The following is a 24,167-nucleotide window of genomic DNA, read 5'->3' as shown; positions in this document are numbered from 1 at the left end:
AGAAACTCTTTTCCAAAACTGAGAATGCATAACTTGAAATTAATCTTCTTTTGGCTTGAAACACCCCAAAAAATATGTGTTAGTGGCCCTTACAGATGAAGTGGAAAAATTTGGGGTCTTTGGTTGACAGCTACATGTAGACCATGTGGTAAAAAAAGAATGGGGTCTTTTGATGACCGCAATGTTGACAAAGGGGTCTTAACATTCCTATGTATACATGTGTTGCCTCCAAAATGGGAGTGCCTCCCCCATGAGAAGGACTCACTCTCTGCAGTGATACACAACATCCTTTTTGGGTTAATATTGGAACTCTTGATGGGGATTTGATAGCCCGGGGGTGGCACTAACATGCATGACCAGAGATTTTTAAAACATACGCTAAACAGTATTTGCCATTTTGAGCAGAAAACACCCCTAAACAGATATTTATGGTTTTGCAACACATACAATGTACTACCCCTAAACAGGATTGTGTCAGAAAGGTACCCCTAAGCAGGAACTGCAGTTTCCACCTTTTCAAGATTTTGATAAACTATACCCCTTATTTATAATGTTTGGTTAATGGTGTTGATGTAGGAAGTCCTGAAAAAGAGTAAACAAAACAGGTTTTATGATAGTGGAATCACAAAAATGCCCCCTAAAGGCAGTCATTAGATAGGCATTTTTGATCCCCTAAATGCGATTTGCATTTATTTTCTGGTCATTCATTTGTACATTATGAAACTTTAATTCCCAGTTTGATAGGTAGGCATTATCTGCTGAATAGCCCTAATAACATTTGTGTATATCCATATCAAAACGATGAACTTGTCGGCTGCTACATGTGTCTTATTTTACATAAAAGTTGAGAATTAATACCAGACTCAGTTCAAGTGGAGATCACTTCAAATTATCCCCAAGTCACATAATTTAGGTATGTTCTCTGTATTTCTAACCCATGCAACTTGTGGATGATTTGAAGAGACCTCCACTTGAGATGAATCTGTTATTTATTTCTAGCTATTTATGTAAAAAGAGACACATGTAGCAGTTTCGACAAGTGCATCGCTTTTGATATGGATGTACACATTTGCACTTCATGTTTTAAGGTTAGGGTTAAGGTTTAGGATATGGTTTGTTTAGAGTCAGGGTTTGGGATTAGGGTTTGTTCAGGGTCAGGGTACGGGGACGTGCCGCAAATATGGGTAGCATTTTCGGCCTTTTGGTATATCAATATAATGACCACTTTTTCAAAGCCTATTTTGGTATATGAATGGGTCCTTTTTTCAAAATTATAGCCCAATTTTTCCTTAATCTAGCCAAATTTGTCAACATTTTCCCAAAATTTTGGAAAAATTTGTAAAAATTAAGACAATTTGGGTTAAATTTGGCTGAAAATTTTGACTTTTGGTATATCAATGGGTCCAAATTTCTTGAAAAATTGGTATATTTATGGGTCCACTTTCAAATTCTCAACTTGAGTACCCCCCCTGGATACAGGCATCAACATTGGAGGGGGGATACCGATGGGTTCGTACTCAAGTTTGGTTTGGGTAGGGATGTGCCACTGAGAATTTGAAAGTGGACCCATCAATATACCAATTTGTCAAGAAATTTGGACCCATCGGTATACCAAAATTCAAAATATTTGGCCAAATTTAATACATTTTGTCAATTACCGTACTGACGCGAGTATAGTCCCACCTTCGAGTAAAGTCCCACCCCAAATTTTCGAAAAATTTCAGAAATTAAAAAAAATTTGAATGCATTTTGAAATCATTAATAGAGTATGACATGAATACAAATTATCAATTTTCATTTTTTTTTTTTTTTTAGGTCAACCATGAATGATCCTAGCATTTAGGTCTAGGTCCTGGGACACCCAAAGCCGTAAAAAATAAATAACTTTAAAAAAAAAAAAAAAAATTCGAGTATAGTCCCATCCCCAATTTTGAAAAAATGTTCACCCAAAAACGGGTGGGACTATACTGCATCAGTACGGTAATTTTACAACTTTTCCTCCAAATTTTGAGGAAATTTCAAAAAAATTTGGCTACAGTGAGGCAAAATTGGGCTACTTACTGAAAAAATTAAAAAATTAAGAAAAAAGGGGAAAAAAAGATCTGAATGTGATATGATAAGACCAAGAAGTGCAAAAAAGTAAAATGAAATATATGACATACTCATCAAACATCCCACCACGGGTTACATCGCCATGTGAGTGTTCTCTCTGTACCGCTGCCGTCTTTAAACGTTGACATACTACGTAGTCATGCGCCATTATTGTATGTAAACAAATCGGTTTATAACACTGGACAAAATCCACAAATGACTCTATCAAACAATGTGCGATAGCCTGGGCTTCATCTGCATCATAGGGAATATGTGAAAATGCCAATGATCGTAGTTCGTTTTGCTCTGCAAGACGAAGTGTCGTAATGATAGAATTCTTTAGCAGTGGAGGATTTTGCATGAAGGAAATATGAAAAATGGGATTTGGTAATGAATCATGATCACTAGTTTGAGATGAATCGCCTTTTTTCGCAAATTCGGTTCCTATTGACACAGTATCGCCGCCTGGTATTCCGTTTAAGTCATTGGCAGTAGTCTTTTGTGAAGCGCCCTCTAGTGTCTTGTCATTGCTTGAGTTGAAGATAACCACTGCTTGTGCATTGCAAAGTTCACTCCCATTGCAGAGTTGTAGATAAACATGACGTTCTGTTCCTGGTATTGGGATAAAGAAATCCATGCTGAGGAGATAATATGGGATTCGAACCATTAACCTGAACTCTTCGGCTTAAATTCAGTACTTAGCAGCATCTATAAATGCTTTATTGAGTTTATCAGCAAACATTTGCTGTGTGTTTATGCTTAACTACATCAGATTCAAGCTACTTTATATGTACATAGATCCCGGGTCTCAGCATGTGCACTTGTCGCTGTATCTTCTGATACATGTGTAAATACCATTTGTCTTGCTTGTTCATGAGTTCAGTAGATGGTAGAGTGGGAATTTGGTGATGCTGTTATGTGGTGATGCTGTTATGTGCCCAGTTGTGTATAGCCCGGGTATGTAGCTATCCGGGGTAGCTATCAGCCCATATTATTATAGATGTCGATCTACTCCATATAAAATTGCGAGGCTGTTAACCAAGCTACTGTTTCATATATCAGCTTGTACACGTGTGTATGGTTTTTGTTTCTCTAGCAGGCCTACGTGTATATTAACCCAAGCTAAATTAAACAAGAGATTCTATCTGGGCAAAATTTGAGTTGAGACTGCCAAATCTATAGCTGCTATGTTTTCTGCCATGGAGTATGATTGCCTAGTATCATGTACATTTGATATCATCTTGTTTTCTTAGTTATCAAGTTCACCAATAGCTGCTATATGCTATTAACGTTAATGTTCATATCAGGGGCGTACATGTATCCAGCTATTTTGGTCGGGGGGGATGAAATTTCAGGGGCACAGACGAAAAAAAATTACAGTTGCATCATACAATACATAGAAACTGTATGTCTTTGAGCTTCAAAAAAGGCTTTCTTGGGACGATGTGCACGTGAAGCTTGCAAAAATTTGGTATTTTACACTATTTTCGGCCATTATGAGGATGGAAATGGCCTTATCTTCACAATGTGCGGGCGTAGTGCACAAAACTTTTGTATTTTACACTACTTTGGCCCATGATCGGGCTGAATTTTGGTAGAAACGGGGCTCCTTGCCCGTTTTCTTTTCCTTTGGCCTCCTGATTTTCTCTTTCATTTTTTGTCAGAGGGGCACTTTTTTCCATTTTTTATCAGGGGAGGCACTCTGCCCCCTTCCCCCCGCTGGCTACACTACTGGTTCATATATGTTAAAGTATCTCTAGACGTATTGACTATTGAGTTAACTCTCTGCAAATGCCAGAAAAGGCTTGCTTTGGAAACTTCAAATTAATTGGTACCTTGCAAAAACATACACAATCTTGAACAAATTTGTATCTTTACTCAAAGCATGTCAGTGCACATAAGGGGCTGTGCAATAACCTCCGGGGGGTGAATTCTCAAAGTGGTCTGTCAAAAATCACTTGCTCTGAAAGCGCAGCTAGGAGGAAATTTTGCATATTTGAACATGTTCCTAATGTTTTCCTACACCTTATTAGGGCGTAATATAGAAACGGTGCCCAAAATATTGGTGCCAAAAATTGCTTGCCCCCCCCCCATTTCAACCTGCCAAAAAAATTGGCTAGAGCATTGTGACATTTAATATTACATAGGTCTCAGGTTCAAATCCGGCCAAATGCAATTATTTGCACTGGCTGCTTCAAACATCCCATATTTCTGAATCAGTTTTCTAAAAATTGGGACCCAAAGTTGTACACAAAGTGTGAAAATGCTCCCCATCTCTGGCGCACGTCCCCGTACCCATGCATTTTCCACTTCCTGCCTTCTCCGGGGCAATTTAAAGTTGCAGCTGGCAGCAATATTGGACCCTATTCATAAAGACATTTTGAAATGAATCTCTTGGAAATCCCACAATTGGCAGCTTTTTATGATGTTCTATTCACAGGGCAACTTGCCATCACACAGGTGGGTGCCAATAAACAACTCAGTCTGGTCACACACTGGCTCATATTGATATGAGCCAAATTAACCTCATTCCTCATTGCAAAGTTCATATAGTCAAATCTTACAACTTGGCATCATGATATTGAGATTAAAGGTTTGGTTATACACCCAGTAGGTCTCTCGATGATTATCTATTCGATGATTATCATACATCTTTATTCATGTTCTAAATGATGAGAATTTGAAATCCTATCAGGTTCAAATTGTACTAGGTCATGCACTTTAAGTTGGGACTTAAATTTGGTATTTAAATGGGTATTTATTTTCCGTTTATTTTGCAGTATGTCTCCGGCTCCCCCGGGGGGGCCACTCAAATATAATGATGTAAGCATGCGTGACCAAAAAAATGTGTGAAAAGGGGTGTTTTTCTTGGTTGGGCACGTTACGCGTGTGACGCGTTAAGGGGGTAAAAAACGGCGATTTTCATGAAAAGGGGTAGTTTTAAAATCGTTTGTAACGCATTTAGGGTACCATTTTAATCCGCTTTTCAAATCTGCTGAAACTCCGATTCGAAAAAGTTTATTCCAGTGCCGAATCCAAACCTAAAGTGTCACTATGTTATGCAAATATATTTCATGACGTAAGTTACATGTGATTTAACCATGGCGTAGTACTTTTATGTAAAAATACCGTTTAGATTTTTAAAAAAAACGTGCATATTAATTATAATTAATGACGTCATATAAAATTGTGATGGGTATATAGTTCAGTGGACAAACGGGGAGACAAACGAAAATATCATGAATTTCAAAAAGATTTTTAGGACCTTTATTATAGATTCCTCACATTATTTACTACTCCTGCTGGTAGATTTGTGAGTTCCCCTTCTCTGGATTACATTAGGAAATTATATTTGCAGCAGAAAGCATGAAAAGGGTACACAATACCGGGACACGATCCCGGTGTCGTCACTTAACATTGACTATGTGTACGCATGATCGTTCCAAAAAAAAAAAAAAAAGGGGTTATTTTTAAACAATGTTCGCGAACATAAAATGTTCATGCGATGTTTAAAAATAGGGTTGTTTTTGACGACGGTGTACTCAAAATTAAAAAATAGGGTATATTTTTGTGAATCATGATAATGTTGAAATCTCAAGAAATCTTACTATTTCTCGCTTAATTTACTCCCGGATTTCACTTTTGTGAAACTGTTTTGCCCTCCTCATATCCCGGCCTAATACACGCTAGACTCGGTTTTATTTGTTTCATGGTTTGTTTACACCCATTACATCACTGGGGACTTACCCAGTTTGGCCGCTGATTCCATGGGACTTAAAAAGTTTGCGTCTGACGTCAGGGCAAAGGCGGAGCGTGATTGGTTGCTGACCTGCGCAGTACAGCATCTTTGGTCTGGTAATCAGGATGTTATCACAAACTAGTCTTCTTAATTTGGTCTTCAATTTTATCAGTGTGTTTAATTTTTTGTCAGTCAGTATGTATTGGTCACATTCAAACTTTATTTTGCAAAAAAAAAACGGGAGGAAAGATTACATTGTTGATAACTGTCATTGCTGTATCATAAAAAACACATGATGCATCCTATTGGATGTATTTGTATATATTTTCTGTTATTTTCCTCATTTATTAAAAGAACAACCCTCAGAAAAGAAAATGAATCAGAACAAGTGTTTTTGTGTGTGTTCTTGAAATGTTAAAAAAGGGATACTTTTGTAAAAGTGTACTTGAAATGCAAAAAATAGGGGTATTTTTTAAGGCTAATTTGTACCCGTTTTCGTGTAAAAGAGGGGGAGAAAATGACGAATATGTTCTTGAAACCGCGCAAAATAGGGGATATTTTTGACTTAGGGAGCGATCATGCGTTACGCCTTTGAATGTTAAGTGACGACACCGGGGACACGATAATCAACTTTAGGTGCCGAATTCGGAACCAACTACGATGTGAATACTGTTAATAATGTTGCCTCTGGATAACTTACGCTGTGTATTGGTATTTTATATTCTCACAAAACTTTACGAGAATCCAATCAGATTCATGTAACAAGCTACGAATCTGAAAGACCTCATGGTACGTATAGGCCTACACTCTGAATTCATTGTGTCAATGTCATTATTTATATTTTAAAGTGGTATGGTATACCGGATCGCCGGAGGGGGGGGGGTATATCCGGTAGACTTTTAGTGTTCAATGGCAAGTTTAGGCCTACAAAAAATTGTTCAATTTGTCAAAATCCATCAAAACTTGTAAAGTGGGTCAAATATAGACAAAAAACTTGTTTAGGGGGTCAAAATTAGACAAAAACTTGTTTAGGGGGTCAAAATTAGATAAAAACTTGTTTAGGGGGGTCAAATTTTTTGGGAAAGCGTGCTAAAAACTTGCTTAGGGGGTCATTTTGCTCACAGAGGAAAACTTGTTTAGGGGGTGTTCGAAAAAAATTTGGTCACGCATGCGTACACTCTCATATTTGAGTGGCCCCCCCCCCCGGGCCGGCTCCCTATCCTTCAGCTTCCTAGCCCCTACCTCAATTTAAATTATAGGCCTATGACAAATTAAATACATTTTGTTTTTTGGTATGGAAACAATGTTGATTACACTTTGCAATGACACCAAATTTATGACAATTTATGGAAAATATGACATCATGAAAGTGACTGAAAGTGGAAAAGTGGTCAAATCGATTGTCCCAACTCATGGCCGGGGGGAGGGGGTGCATTTGAATATGAAAGTGACGTACCTGTGCCTACCGGAGTACAAAACTAGGGGTCTATCGGTGGTGATTTTTGTCTAAAAGAGGGGAGGGTCATTCAGTGGGGTTCCAAGAAAATGGGAGTCATTAAGTGGTGAAATGCTCAAAATTGGGCATCATTGACCATGAAAAAGTAATTTTCTGGGTAAAAATGTGCAAAAAATTAGTAATTTTGCTGCTAAATGGCTACAAAATGTAAAATCTGCTAAAAATGTGTGCGAAGCATGCAAAAATGTGCAGATTCTCCAAGTAAAACTGATGAAAAAAGGGGGTCATTGGGAGGAAGATTTGAAAAAAAAAGTGGTTGTTGGGTGTAAGCTGATGAAAAAAGGGGGTCATTGGGTGGCAGATTTGCCTCAAAAATGGGGGTCTATTGACAGGCACATGATGTGTGCCAATATATGGGAGTCCCCCCAGGCTCATGGCACATTGTGACTTTGTGACACTAAAGATGAGAGCATTGAAACTGATAATGATCAGGCCAAGGCGGCTGAAAATACAATGAATGTTATCTTCAGTCAATACAGAAGTCAATATTTCATATCACATATTTATAATTTTCTTGTTAGGCCAAATAAAAAAATAAACATGTTTCATGTCCCCTCCCGCTTCCTTTTTTGAGGTTTCTTCAATTTTATTTTTATTTGTTGAAATTCAGTTATAACTTTTCAAAAAATATGTCTAGGAAGTAGAGATGCTTTCTATAGCCTTGCTAATATACAAGAAACACTTTTATAAGGTTTTGTGATAGTTAGAGGGGGTCTATCTCTCAGAACAACAAATAAAAAGAGGCCTCCTCCTTTTTCCAGGCATTATTGTATACGCTAAAACAGCTCTAATTATGGGTATTTACACCGATTTTGTGATAAAAAATCCGGACGTGAAACATGTTTTTTATTTTACTTGGCCTTATCTATGCCTGTGCAACAGGGCATAGATATTCTCCTTATACATGCTCTTCCCCTTTTCCTTCTCCTTCGCCTCCTTCTCCTTCTTCTGCCTCTTCTTTATTTGTCACTAGCTCAAGAACCAAAATAGCGTCATTATTATATCAGGGTCCATACTTTGTACAATGATGGCCCATGGCCCCTAGAAATTGCCTTCCTTCCTTCTTTCTTTCTTTCTTTCTTTCTTTCTTTCTTTCTTTCTTTCTTTCTTTCTTTCTTTCTTTCTTTCTTTCTTTCTTTCTTTCTTTCTTTCTTTCTTTCTTTCTTTCTTTCTTTCTTTCTTTCTTTCTTTCCCTTTTTACCCCTTTTCCACTTACCCCTTTCACATCACAAATAAATAATTATTTTTTTTGGTAGTTCCAGTGTATCTGTGCTAAATATATTGTAATTTCTCAGAAGGAACTTTAATCCTCTGTTGACCAATCTGCTTTGATTGGTATCTGCAGGCTCCCTCTATCCACCAGGGACAGATTCAGGTTTTTGAAGGGGGGACAATCATAAAATTGTATTTGAGATACTGTTGATATGATTTTTCCATGTGAGATTGTAATCGATAGTTCCACCCAAAGATTTTGTTTCAGTTACCCTTTACCCTAAAAGTTTGTATCATCTAAAATAATCTATATTTTCTTTATAATCATCTCAGCTTTCATTCTAGGGGTACCCATAATCATGTAATCAGTGTTACTACCATTACTAGCATTGCTATAAACCAGTTGCTTATACTTTGGATAGTTCCTTATTTAAAAAAAGAAATTTGCTTAGCAATTAGGGATGAAATCAAAACTCGACCGGTGGTCGACCGCCAGTTCTGGCCAGTTCTGTCCGGTTGGAGCCGGTTTCTATTATTCTAAACAATGGAAAGCGGTTCAACCGCCGGTTGACCGCGGTCGAGTTTTGATTTCATCCCTAAATGTCATCACTTGAGTATAAAATTGTCGTATCAGCAAGCAATACAAAGTCTAACATAGTACAAGTATTGAGTCTTCAGGGACTCCACATATTACACTTCAAAGTTCAGAACTTCAACTTTTATTATTTAAATTCACATATTTCCTTAGCAATTTGCAAAATTGTTCCTTAGCAATTTGCAAAATTGCTAAGGTCTGTTTCTGTTAAGTTCTTTCTTTCTTTAAGTTAGGCGGGCAGCCTAACTTATTTCTTTCTTGCCATTTCTTTCTTCTTTCTTTCTTTCTTTCTTTCTTTCTTCTTTCTTCTCACAATTTGCTACTACTTCCACATCCTTGATTGGATTTCGACCAAACTCAGTCACAAGCAGTATTGGATAGCTGGCTACAAAAGTTATGGGTTGTTTAACGTCAGAGGTCATCCAAGGGGTCACAGGGGTCAAAAAAGGGCATGTTAACCGAAAATACTCCAATTGAGCTGAAATTTATATGCAATGATCCTTATGACATTCTAAACATGCTTAAAATATTTTAATATTCATTTAAGGTCATTAAGGGGTCATAAAGGGGTCAAAGGTCAAGATTTTCAAAATGCTCCAATTGAGCTGAAATTTAAACGCATAATGATCCTTATGACATTCTAAACATTTAAGAAATATTTTAAAATTCATTTAAAATCATAAAGGGGTCAAAGGTCAAGTTTTTCAAAATGCTCCAATTGAGCTGAAATTTAAACGCAATGATCCTTATGACATTCTAAACATTTAAGAAATATTTTAAAATTCATTTAAAGTCATAAAGGGGTCAAAGGTCAAGTTTTTCAAAATGCTCCAATTGAGCTGAAATTTAAATGATATGATCCTTATGACATTCTAAACATGTTTGTAAACATTTTAGAAATATTTTAAAATTCATTTAAAGTCATAAAGGGGTCAAAGGTCAAGTTTTTCAAAATGCTCCAATTGAGCTGAAATTTAAATGATATGATCCTTATGACATTCTAAACATGTTTGTAAACATTTTAGAAATATTTTAAAATTCATTTAAGGTCATAAAGGGGTCAAAGGTCAAGATTTTCAAAATGCTCCAATTGAGCTGAAATTTAAACGCAATGATCATTATGACATTCTAAACATTTTAAAAGTATTTTAAAATTCATTTAGGGTCATAAAGGGGTCAAAGGTTAAGCTTTTCAAAATGCTTCAATTGAGGTGAAATTTAAATGCAATGATCCTTATGACATTCTTAACATGCTTTAAATATTTTTTTAATCATTTAAGGTCATGAAGGGGCCATACAGAGGTCAAATGTCAAGTTTTCAAAATGGCAGCTCTCCACGATCAATGTGTATTATTAAAAATGGCAATTAATTAAACAGTCTTATTAAAATTGATCTTATTCAGCACAGTATTGCTGCTTTATCAGATCGTCACAATCATCCGCCTAACTTACCTCGTGCCCTTGCAAAGGGCACAGTTGCTCTAGTTCTTTCTTTCTTTCTTTCTGTCAATCTTATAATGAGCCACTGTAGCCATATGCTTTGAGCCATGTTGACCATAGTTGGTCATTAGGACCATTGGGTGGGGGGACAAATGAAACATGATCAACTTCAGGTCAAAGGTCATCCACTTCCGGTCAATGGCCAAAAACGTGATTTCACTAAAAATGCTACTCCTTCCACAAATTACACAGCACGATGATGGCACTTTGGTACATGCATCAGCTATACCCAGTGTCTAAAAGTTATTGTCCAGAATCGGGGTCAAAGGTCATTAAGGGATACTTCCGTATATGACCAAATACCCTAACATGCTGCTGCTGTCGCAAAATATATATAGTACAACAATGTTACGTGGTCATCAGGACCAATAGCTGGTGGCACAAATGTCACATGACCAACTCAAGGTCAAAGGTCATGGAAAGGTCATTATGACCGAAAATGTTATTTCCTATTATTTTTACTAAAACTACTACTCCTTACACAAATTACACAGCAAGATGATGTCACCCGACACGTGCATTAGCCTTGAGGTCAAAGGTCATACGAAGGTCATTATGGCTGATGTGATTTTCTGTTCTGTTACTACAAATTCTAAGTCATTCCACAAATTATAATATAGCATGACATTACTTGCATACATCCATTGGGGTCAAAGGTCATTGGGTCAAAGGTCATTGGGGTCAAAGGTCATGTAGGTATTACTTCCACTATGTAGCAAAATACACTATAATAGCGCATGACCAAAGTTGCACAGAAATATTTACATGAATATATTGAATAATTTTGGTTAGGCCAAATAAAAAATAATCATGTTTAGCGTCTTCTCCCGCTTCCTTTTTTGAGGTTTCTTCAATTATATTTTTATTTTTTGAAATTCAGTTATAACTTTCTAGGGAATAAAGATGCTTTCTATAGCCTTGCTAATATACAAGAAACACTTTTGGAAGGTTTTGTGATAATTAGAGGAGGTCTATCTCTTTGAACAAGATATAAAAAGAGGCCTCCTCCTTTTTCCGGGCATTATTGTGTGCGCTAAAACAGTTCTAATTATGGGTATTTGCACCAATTTTACGATAAAAAATAAAAAGCCCCCTTTTCCTCCTTTTTTAAACATGTTTTTTATTTTACTTGGCCTTATCAAAATGATTTCACATACTGTAATATTATGGAAAATAATAATGTAATATAATTTATGATTATAATTATAATACTACAAACTAATAGTAATACATGTATATTCCAATGAATTATACATATGCTGGACCTTTTGAATTCAGACATGCTATAGGTGAGCTAACGAATTAACCTTGGTCTCTAGCCAAATTCCAAAGTTATAGTGCATTTCAAAAAAGATCTCTCAAAATCACCATAATATACTACTGCTTACATGCATTCATGCTATATAGCTGGGCTAATTAGCTATAGGCCTAGTTAATTAGCTATTGCTAAGGTCGCGTATATGTGTATGCGCAATTAGCTCTAGTTGTTTTCTATTATAGCTCCTGTCTTGAATCAGTAGTACGGTAAATGATTCATTTGAATCCAAAATAATCTTAACTTACATGTATTTTAAAGTAGAATGTAGAATACAACATTGGTCAATTGTGGCAATAGCCTTTCAAAATTTTTCCCTTCCCTTCTTTTTGGATTTGGTGGGGCGGTCTTAGAGGTGCTTGGCACCTGTTCACTCCAGCTATTCACTGGACCTTTTTAAACAAATTTTGTTCCTTTCATGATATTGTGTAATTTTTGATGTAACTTATGTGCAATATTATATATATTTTGTAATTCTGTGCCAGTGATTAAGTGTAATAAATAAAAATAAATAAATAAATAAAAGTCTAGATACACTGAACAGTTTCACCATTTTCTACAGCATTATTTATTTTATCGACTAGATGCATATTGCCATTTGACTGGAATTATTAGCTCTAAAACCCAAATTGTTTATCATTAAGAAATTATTATTAATAAATCGTCATGATTGTATGAAATATAAAGCTATATAACTTGTTTGAAATCAATTGTAGATAGCATTTTGAGATAAATATTGGTATTTATACAGCGCCTTTCACATGTGCACATGTACCAAAGCGCATTACATTTATTCCGCTGTCGTTAGAATATGTTAGTTGCCATACAATGCCCAAGGCATGCTCATACCTTCAATGGACAACATTCATAACAGCTCCCCATTTCACCCCCAGGTAAAGAGACACATGATGGCACCGCCAGGGCTCAAACTCGCAATCCAACGATTACAAGACATCGCCCGTCAGTGTCCGAAATAAGGAAAATATTGAGGTTGTCCCGACGACAACTAAAGCATAAATTCTGCTTGTCCCCAAAACATTTTGGTTGTCCCAAAAATGTGTCATATAGCGGTTGTCCAGAGGATAAGTACATATCTCAATATGGTTGTCCCCAGTGATTTTTGGACAAGAAGACAAGAGGATAAGTGCTTATTTCGAACACTGGCGCCCGTACCACTGCGCCAACATGCCCCATAAGAGATAAAGGGCATTTTTAGACAAAATTAATCTCAAGTTGTATTGTTATTATTTTCTGTGAATTCTTCTTAAGAAACTTCAATGAAAAATGTGCTTAAGTTCAAAATAATTGGCATAAAAAAAGCAGGAGTCATTTTCAAGGTGCGGGACGAAAGTGTTGGTCAGTTGTTGATGGTGTTTTTGTTGAAGATGTTTGCTGCATGTTGTTGATGTTACCAGTCACACTGACTCATTATTTATGTTAATGTGATGTCCCATTACTCTCCTCCTCACATGCACCGTTACCGTGCGGTTCTGTCTCCTCCTCAGAAGTCCTGGGAGAAAATAGATCAATTAATGAATAAATTAATATTAATTAATTATGATTAGTAGTACATGTAGTAGTATAACAAAAGTATATGATTGACTGCATATTGAAGGTCTCAAGTCATAAGTATATTAAAATGGCATTTCATGATCCCCAGCATCAACCCCCACTTTTCTCAAAAAAAGTTGAGATTTTTATACTACTGGAAACCTCTGGCTACATAATGTTTATGTACCAAATATTTCTTGCAGATTAATTTGTTTAGCAAAAATATCGTAGAATTTTGAATTACAACACATTGTCTATGGAGCAGTGTAATACAGATAATCATACATAACTCACAAATGCAAAATCGAAATCAACTGAAAATTTCGGAATAAGATTTTTTCGTGGATATCTACTGAAAAATGTCATAAAAAGAGGATGCTAGGATCACAAAATACTCACAAATATTACAGCTTTATGTAAAATGTGTTATTTTGTCAACGTAGTTTTCGATTTAACCACTATAATATTAGCACTTCTATGATCATACTAGCTAACCACAGCAGCTGAAAGGAGTATCCCATCATGCATTGCAGTATATCTGCTTGCTCCATAGCAAATGTATACAAAATATAAACAAGAGCCGCTTAGATATTGAGAGCTATTGATAGATTCACAGGCTATGGGTGATATTTTTTCAAATAAAAGTCTAAGCTTCCCTGATTTAAGAGAGTAATTAAAAGTTGAAGTGTGGGATTTTGTGTACATTATCTATGGCACAATCAGTTCTATAATGGTACCGCAAAGCATAATGGGATGCTCCCTTCAGCTGCTGTGCTAGCTAACAAAGGTGCTAAAATCTAAATTTAATTTTGTGTTTAACGATCCTATATGAATAAAAAAAGGTGAAAAAAAGGTAAAGGAGACGATCCTGTATAAACAGTAATCGGAGTGCCCATCTCTCTTTCATTGGTGATTGGGCCAGACTCCTCCTTGCAGGGGGATTGCTACACCTCCTCCACAGCGAGTCTGTTACCTTCCCAGCATTTAAGAATGCCGGTACCCATTTATACACCTGGGTGGAGAGGAGTAATCAAGATAAAGTGCCTTACTCAAGGGCACAACACGATGGCGTCACCGGGCTCGAACCCGCAACCTTCCGATTATGAGTCAGAGCCCGTTCCACTCGGCCACCGTGCTCTCGTAAACAAAATATGAATGAGCAAGTCAGAGCAACACTAAATGGGACCTACAGCGAGCTTACCAGGTATAAAAATAAAGGATGATTTCATAAAGGAGAAAGACATTTGAAAAAAGCTTACTGTTCTGGTAGTGTTGCAATGATACAGTTATCACAGAGTACTTTCTTTGCCATGTCATGAAAATGCGGATCCCTCTTCTTGTATGTTACACTGAAAAAGCAAGCAAAAAATCTTTTAAAGGGTTTGATGCGCAGATTTCATTAAATGTGTAAAAATATTAATTATTAATTGATTGACAACCTCATCTCCAACTTTACCCCCATCAAAATGCCGATTTTGGTATTAGGTGAAAGCTCATATTTTTCTCATTAACATATTGAAGTTAGGCATTCCAAATGAGTATATTTCCGAAGAAGTCATCAAAAAAAAAAAAAGTCTTGAGTGTGGTTTACATGTACCACATTTGATGATACCTTTGGAAATACACTGAGTTGGAACTTCTAATTTCAATATGGTAGTACTGAGAAAAATAGGGTCTTTCCTTTGAAACTAATAATATTACATCTTGATGTTCATTAATAAAAACACTGTGGACTACCAATATCACGCTTTGTAAATGTCATTAATTCCTTTGGAAATAGTCATATTTACATGTTCTTTTTGCATGAATGCTTGAAAGGGATGCAACATTGCGTACATTATGCAGTGTACGCAAAAAATCATGACGCTATATTAGGCTGTGTTCATGCAATTGAAATTTCTACTGTAAGCTCTTTGAGTATCCAGTTGCTCAAAACACTTGAAAGTAAATGTATCATACAAACAACATTATGGACAAGCAGTGTTATAGTAAGAAATTGAAATCAAGAGAAATTTGTTAACCTCAGTTTTAATGTTTACAAAGAATGTGGTGTTCAGGGTTGCCAAAAAATTCATCCCAAATCGTGGGTCAAATCATCGAAAAGTCGCCTAATTTTTCTCTTTACCATTGGTTTCTATGGGGCAGGAAACTATCAGAAGTCGCAGGAGCCGATGTTGAAAAGTCGCCCAATTTTGTTCTTAACTATTGGTTTCTATGGGACAGGAAATTGTCAAAAGTCACAGGAAAATCTTCAAAAGTTGCCAATTGGGCTACTAAATTGTGGGTTTGGCAACCCTGGTGGTGTTTTCTTCCAGTAACCTATACACACATATTTGCTTCTCAGTCAACTTTTCCTTTCATTGTTGTTGCTAGGCAACACTCTAATTAACCATGTTGTACATCCTGGTTATGTCATTCATTAACGCTTTCCGTGCCATTTACCACATCCACTTCATCAACCAAGCATACAGGAACCAATCAAAAGTTCCATAACATCCGTCCTATGAAACGGAATTGCTTTCGTTAGACTGACCCCCTCCATCCCTCCCTCTAACATAAGTTTGAAATGTTGAAAATTCCAGCCCGAAAGATGAACTTTTACTTTGACCCGTATTTCAACTTATTTTTTACATTATGTTTTGATGAATCCAAGTGTGTGAAAATATTGGATCCAAAACATAATGATAAAATTGGATGCTTTATGCCTAATATTAAGCCCAATTGATCTAATTTTATATTACACATAGTCAGACTTTTTGACCCCTCCCCCTAACGAAAGGACCTTTGTTTAAACGACGTCATCAAACTCTTGTCATCTTGATGTGTTCCCTTACTTTAAAGGGCATTTCGTGATCCACAGCCTCGATCATCACCCCACTTCTCAAAAAAGGTTGAGATTTTTATACCACTGGATATGTCTGGCTACATAATGTTTATATACCAAAAATTTCTTGCAGATTAATTCGTTTAGCAACAAAATATCACCAAATTTGAATTTCGTTCTGGTATACCAGAAAGAAATTAGAACTAGACTTAGCTGTGGTCTAAGACCACGAACACAGCCGTGTTGTGACCCCTTAATCACCTTTGACCCCAAAATATATGAAAACCCCATAGACATTGGTTAATGTCAATGCATGTGTCCACGTGGCATCACTTTGCTATGCTTTTTGTGGCAGAAGGGATATTTTGAAGGTATATCGTTTTATACCGGAAGTAACCCCTTACTGACCTTTGACCCCAAATGTGTGTACACCATATAGACACTGTGTTATAACAATGCATGTGTGCAAGTGGCGTCACTGTCCTCACGTAATTAGTGGAAGAAGAAGCATTTTAAAGATTTTCGTTTTATACCGAAGTGACCCCTTAATGACCTTTGACCCCAAATCTGTGTACACCCCATAGACACTGGATAATAACAATGCATGTGTGCAAGTGGCGCCACTGTCCTACAGAATCTGTGGAAGAAGATGCATTTTAAAGGTATTTCGTTTTATACCGGAAGTGACCCTTAATGAGATTTGACCCCAAATAAAAAAAATACCACATATACATTGGGTGACTGCAGATCATATGTGAACATACCGTTACTGTCCCATGTTTTACTTATCTAATAAAAATTTTGAAGGTATTTCGTTTTATACCGAAGTGACCCTTAATGACCTTTGACCCCAAATCTGTGTACACCCCATAGACACTGAGTAATAACAATGCATGTGTGCAAGTGGCATCTCTGTCCCACATAATTTGTGGAAGAAGATGCATTTTAAAGGTATTTCTTTTTTTTTTTTAGTGACCCCTTAATGAGCTTTGACCCCAAATAAAAAAAAAAAATACCACATGTACATTGGGTGACTGCAGATCATATGTGAACATACCGTTACTGTGCTATGTTTTACTTAGCTAATACAAATTTTTGAAGGTTTTTCGTTTTATACCGGAAGTGACCCCTTAATGACCTTTGACCCCAAAATATGTGTACACCACATAGACACTGGGTAATAGCAATACATGTGTGCAAGTGTGGTTGCTGTCCTACGTAAGTTGTGGGAGAAGATGCATTTTGAGTTGAAATCACGTTTTTGACCCCTGTGACCCCTGCGTGACCTTTGACCCCGCAAGTTTCATGTGACATGTAGGGGCATGGTCAATGATCATTGTGACCAAGTTAGGTTAAAATCGATGTAAGTATGTGAGTGCTAGAGCAAATGTAATGGTTGACAGAAGAAAGAAAGAAAGAACTAGACTTAGCTGTGGTCTAAGACCACGAACACAGCCGTGTTGTTACCCCATTAATGACCTTTGACCCCAAAATATATGAAAACCCCATAGAGTTTGGCTAATGTCAATGTATGTGTGCACGTGGCATCACTTTGCCATGTTATTTGTGGCAGAAGGGCATTTTGAAGGTTTTTCGTCTCAGACCGGAAGTGACCCCTTAATGACATTTGACCCCAAATAAAAAATACCACATATGAATTGGGTAACCACAATTCATGTTTGAACATACCGTTACTGTCCTATGTTTTTCTTAGCAAATAAAAAATGTTTGAAGGTTTTTCGTTTTATACCGGAAGTGACCCCTTAATGACCTTTGACCCCAAATCTGTGTACACCCCATAGACACTGGGTAATAACAATGCATGTGTGCAAGTGGCGTCACTGTCCTACAGAATCTGTGGAAGAAGATGCATTTTAAAGGTATTTCGTTTATACCGAAGTGACCCTTAATGAGATTTGACCCCAAATAAAAAAAATACCACATATACATTGGGTGACTGCAGATCACGTGTGAACATACCGTTATTGTTCCATGTTTTGCTTAGCTTATAAAAAATTTTTAAGATATTTCGTTTTTTACCGGAAGTGACCCCTTAATGACCTTTGACCCCAAATCTGTGTACACCCCATAGACACTGGGTAATAACAATACATATGTGCAAGTGGCGTCTCTGTCCCACATAATTTGTGGAAGAAGATGCATTTTAAAGGTATTTCTTTTTATACCGGAAGTGACCCCTTAATGAGCTTTGACCCTAAGTAAAAAAAAATACCACATATACATTAAGTGACTACAGATCATATGTGAACATACTGTTACTGTCCAATGTTTTTTTTAGCTAATAAAAAAATTTGAAGGTATTCCGCTTTATACCGGAAGTGACCCCTTAATGACATTTGACCCCAAATCTGTGTACACCTTATAGACACTGGGTAATTACAATGCATGTGTGCAAGTGGCCTCACTGTCCTCGTAATTTGTAGGAGAAGATGCATTTTGAGCTGAAATCACTTTTTGACCTCTATGACCCCTGCGTGACCTTTGACCCCACGAGTTTCATGTGACATGTAGGGGCACGGTCAATGATCATTGTGACCGAGTTAGGTCAAAATCGATGTAAGCATGTGAGTGCTAGAGCAAATGTAATGGTTGACAGAAGAAAGAACGAGATCTGATTATGCGTTACGCCTGCATCATGAAAGCATGCACAGCCAGCAGTGACAAATGAGTTATGACCCCGAATCTGTGAGAACCGGAAGTGATCCCTTAATTACCTTTGACCCCGCAAAAATATTACATAGTGCTTAGGATGTCATAAGGAATATTCATGGTGAATTTCAGCTTAATCGGAACTTATACATGGATTTTGATTTTTTTAAATTTATGATTGACCTTTTGACCCCCTTAATGACCTTTGACCTCAATGGAAAAAAACCTTATGTACAACGACAAAATGCATTGTTCCAATTTGAATAAAAAAATTCTACTATGTTTATTTGTCGAGATAAAAATTCTTAAAGTTATTTAGCTAAAAACAGGAAGTGACCCCTTAATGACCTTTGACCCCAAAATAAAAATACCATGCATACATCAGGTAACACTAATTCATGTATGATGATTATATTACTCTCGTCTGTTTATATTTTGAGATAAAAAATTTTAAAACTTTTTTGATCATTTTGATTTTTGACCGGAAGTAACCCCTTAATGACCTTTGACCCCAAAACTGTAGGCATCCTAAAGACCCTAGCTAGTAGCAATCCATGTGTGCTAATGGCGACTCTCTGCTATGTAATTTGTAAAGACAGTGATTTTTTGAATATTTTTTACAAATTTTTCAGACTTTTACCGGAAGTGACCCCTTAATGACCTTTGATCCCAATTCTGTGAGGAACTTTTAGACACTGGCTATAGATGATGCATGTGTGTAAGTGACGCCACGGTGCTATGTAATATGTGGGAGGAGTAGCATTTTTAGTGAAAATCCAAGTTTTGGCCATTGACCGGAAGTGGATGACATTTGACCGGAAGTTGATCATGTGACATCTGTGGCACCACCAAACGGTTCTACTGACCAAGTATGGTCAACATGCCTGAAAGCATGTGGCTACGATGGCTGATTATGATGTTGACAGAAGAAGAAAGAAAGAAGAACGCGGTAAAAAGAAAGCACAGCGCCGATGGCGGCTGTGCAAAGAAGAACCTGTAAGAAAAAAGACACAGCCGTGACTGACGTCACGGCTGTGTAAAGAAATTAGAAAGAAATTACAACAGTGGCCTATGGAGCAGTGTAATACACTAAATTGTGCATAACTCCCAAATGCATAATTTGGGATCACAAAATCCCCCTTTCAGTAATATTCAATCCCAAGTAATATTACAATTTTCATGTTAAATTCACTAAAACCAATATTAGTGGAACAAAATGAAACATCACACAAAAATTAACTTCATCGATATCTGCAATCAAGTTACTCTTGAATGAACCATTCCATTGTGTCCTGTTTTGTCCATAACATAGAAAGCACCTCTTGTATTGTGTGCCAAAAATACCCCCACACACACTTACTGGCTGCCCCAAGCACATACTAGTACTTTGACGTGCTATTAAGCCTGGCCCCCCAACTCAACCCAAAATTGGCAACCATGAGTTACCAAATAGCACGGAAAAGGGGTAATTTTTTTTACCAGTAGCAAGGACCGCATGAAATAGGCAAAATAGGGGTATTTAATTTGGACTGTCCATGAAATTTACCTGTGAAATCAGCAAAATAGGGGTATTTAATTTGCACTGTCCATGAAATTTGGATAAAAGGGTACTTGAGAAAATCCGTAATTTTATGGCAATATTTAGTGTCATTGAATAAGGGGTGTTTGAAATTCTAATCATTGAAAATAGGTGTTTGAAATTCTAGTCATTGAAAACCACAAAAAAGGGGTTGTATTGGGCCAAATTTTGTCCTTGATTTTGTATGAAAAAGGGGGGTAAATTTGATGAAAAATCATTGCAAAGGGGGTCTTTGAAAGATTTGGTAACTCTCATGGTTGCCAACTTTTGTGTTGAGTTGGGGGGCCGGGCCATTAAGGCACAAACCTATCGTATCGCTCAAAAGACCCTTAGTTTAATTCTGTATAGATTTGCTTTGCTTTTTTCCTTATATGGACATAGCATGGTGAATATTTTTATTATTTTACTACTGTTGTGTTGAGAATCTGTGGTTGTGGTGACGTATTGTTAATAAAAATAGATCAGATCTAAAATTGACATGCATACTTTGGAATTGTGCCTTGTCACTTACTAACCACTCATGCGGCAAAGGTCATGTGCCATAAAAAAATTATATGATTTAATTCAGATTTTCTTTAAAAATTAAGTTTAATTTCTAATTATATTTCTTCTCCCAATCACATAAACACCTCTAAAGTCAATGAAAGTTTGCAATTTTATTTAATTATGTAATAAAAATCCAACAAAATTTCATTCAAATGCAAAATTTTAAAGTAAAATATAATCATGTGGAAATTTGTAGTCAATCATGGTGGTTCCAAGTGACTAAATCCTAACAGGTATAAAAAATGGTGAAGCAGATGGTTTATTAACTAAAACAGCTGTGAATAATGTTCGTAATTAATACAAATCACAAATTTAAATTGCTTAAATTTTTGATGAAAAAGATAAATTGGTTTAAAATTGTAACTTAAACCAGTGATTTAAATCAACCATCCCTTCTATGTGGGTAATTTTGGAATCTGTTTGTGTTTCTTGTTCTTCAAATGAGCACCATGCACCATGGCAACAGAGCTATTGAAACAACAAAATCAAAATTGAATTGTCAAACTCAAAGATCAAATTGTGCAAGACATAATTACTGGTTCATTCTAATATTTCAGTTTTAAAATTTGATGCACAGGTTTTGTGTCGCAAGAAAAGAGGGACTGTAGCTTTAAGGTTCCAGGCTATGAATTTGAGTTTTAAGGGATAAGTGTTAGAATTAGGGTTATTAATATTATTATTATTTTTTTTGGTGGGCCCTCAGGTTAACGGTTAAGATTAGTATGTTCAAATGCCCCCCAGTCAGAACTTTTTCCCCCCAGTTCCCTCAGTAAAACCCCAAAATTACAGAAATTTTGACTTTCTGCAGCAATTTTGGTCAAAATTTGTTGATTCCTCCCCCCTGACATTCACTCTACCCCCAATTGCCCCCCCCCAAAAGTTCCTGGCACTGCCACTGAGTATGAGGGTATATGTCATTATCTGATTATTTTATACTTGCTCCATTTCCATGCTTTTACCTTGCAACTTGTAGAAAACTTAGGTCAGCAGTTTGCACTCCTGGATCTTTAGGTGAAAACTGCACATACTTGACGCGATGATCGCACACCAAAACTGAATTCAAGTAAGCTGGTTTATCACACGTGATAAAGTCAGTGATAGCTTCTATCAGCCCTTTTGCCATGGCACGCGCCTTTTTGTTATCATCTAGGTAAATGAGAGGAGAGAATGCAACGGAATGGAATTGTTCGTGTTCGACAGTCCGAAGAGCTGCGATGATAGTTTCTTTGAACTTTGCAACTTCGTGCGATTCCTCAATATGAAGTATGCACTTGCGGTGTTCACTCTTTAGGTTACCAGCGCCAGTCATGATGACATCTTTGACTGCGTTCAATTTCTCTCGATATTCCTCTTCTACTGCGGCCGCTTGTAGCACGGTAAAAGACTTCCCCACCGTTAATCCGTTTTCAACACGAAACGTGACCAAAGCGTCAACATTCTCAAGGGTTATGTCGCATTTACGAATTTCAAGATGAACCCTGTTGGTAGAGCCTTCCACCGGTATGATAACATCCATACTTAGTCTCTGTGTAGGTAAATATCCAGTGATTCAGATCTAGGGTTACAATGTAAACCCTGTCGTGCTGTGTTTATGTCAATAGTTGCCCTCGCTGGATTAAAAAAAAGAACTATTTCCTACTTCCAAATCCAATAGTAATCGAAAGTTGGACTCTATTTGTGCTACTTCTTCACAATGGTGTTACTTGTTGGATAAAGATTTTATCACCAAACTGCAAATTACAACATGTAGCCACTCATGTATTTATTTCCTCCTTGTACTTATTTGTAGCATAATAGTATCAAGCAGTGATTCTAGAGTAAACATGTTTGGGTGAAATTATCAGGTACAGTTGAATAACCAAGTATTATCTAGGAATTTAGCAACACTGGGTTTAAGTTAGCAAGTGGTGTCATTTCATAGATTGGATCCTATCCCATAATGCACCACAAATTGGAAGAGAGACAAAAAAATAATTATTTTGTTGGGTTTATTGGTTCAAAGATACTGCAATGGATTTGCAAGCTAATGAAAATGGTTCTTTTTTTATTTTATTCAATCAAATAATAATTTTCATTAATTTGCAAATCCACATTTGTATTTTAAACTAAAGGCACAATTATTGTGCTAAAAATGTAAAGTCTGCACAAAATGTAACTCAGCTGTTATAAATATGCCTATAGATTCAGAACTAATAATTGTTTTCACAATATTTCAACATAAAACGAAGGATGATTTATTTACGCACATTTTAATACCCCATTTGTCCAATTTTGTTCAATATTGACAATACAGCAGTGTTTCGAAAGAAAAATACCCCAATTTAAAAGTTGCAGTTATTTGTATTGATTTGAAGTAAGCGCGAATATAATGGCGGGCTTTACGTGATTACAGTGCTGGCATTATAACCATTGATCGCTGTAAACGGCAACTTTTAAATTCGGGTATATTTCTGTAAAAGCACTACTGTGTTGTTAATATTGAACAACATTTGACGAATGGGATATCAAAATGCGTGTAAATAAATCATCCTTCTCTCTATGTTGAAATATTGTGAAAACAATTATTAGTTCTGAATCTATAGGCATATTTATAACAGCTGAGTTACTTTTTGTGCAGACTTTACACAAACAGTCTGATTTGCAGAATGTTCAGCCTCTGTGTTCCCATTAATATTTGGTATTAGGCAAAAAAAAGAAAAATTTTCTGGTCTCACAGGAAGTTTCTTTTAATGATTTTTTAAAATTATTTTCGGACTTTGTGTTGATTTTGCTGGTTTATCTCTTTTCAAAAATGTTGGCTACACAATGAGGCAAAATTGGGTTATTTTCCAAAAAAAATTGAGAAAGAAAAAAAAAGGACCCATCCATATCTACAAAAAGGTTCATTGATATACCAAAAGGCTGAAAATGCTACCCGTGTTTGCAACACATCCCCATATGGTCATATCTACTGATCCCCCCCCCCCCCCCCCGGTTTGAAAGCAGTGTGATTTTTCCAATGTAAGACACTACATTGTATTTGCAGTGTA

At 36.5% G+C, this 24,167-nt stretch overlaps 2 protein-coding genes across 3 annotated transcripts in view; one reads left to right on the top strand and one right to left on the bottom strand.

Moving 5' to 3' along the window:
* LOC140140939 (acetyl-CoA acetyltransferase, mitochondrial-like) overlaps nucleotides 1-24,167 on the top strand; it is a 54,429-nt gene that overhangs the window by 25,085 nt on the left and 5,177 nt on the right. The gene's annotated exons all lie outside the window — the stretch shown is intronic.
* Nucleotides 13,329-22,974, bottom strand: LOC140140940 (uncharacterized). The gene is made up of 3 exons (XM_072162702.1): nucleotides 22,098-22,974; nucleotides 14,779-14,868; nucleotides 13,329-13,478 (listed from the first exon to the last, which is right to left on the bottom strand). Exons 1-3 carry the CDS (start codon nucleotides 22,652-22,654, stop codon nucleotides 13,406-13,408), a joined length of 720 nt encoding a protein of 239 aa, XP_072018803.1. The 5' UTR covers nucleotides 22,655-22,974; the 3' UTR covers nucleotides 13,329-13,405.

Source organism: Amphiura filiformis, chromosome 19, assembly GCF_039555335.1.
Source record: "Amphiura filiformis chromosome 19, Afil_fr2py, whole genome shotgun sequence".
NCBI lineage: Eukaryota > Metazoa > Echinodermata > Ophiuroidea > Amphilepidida > Amphiuridae > Amphiura > Amphiura filiformis.
The sequence above is the reverse complement of the archived record's forward strand: the minus strand, read 5'-3'. Positions and strand labels throughout refer to the sequence as shown.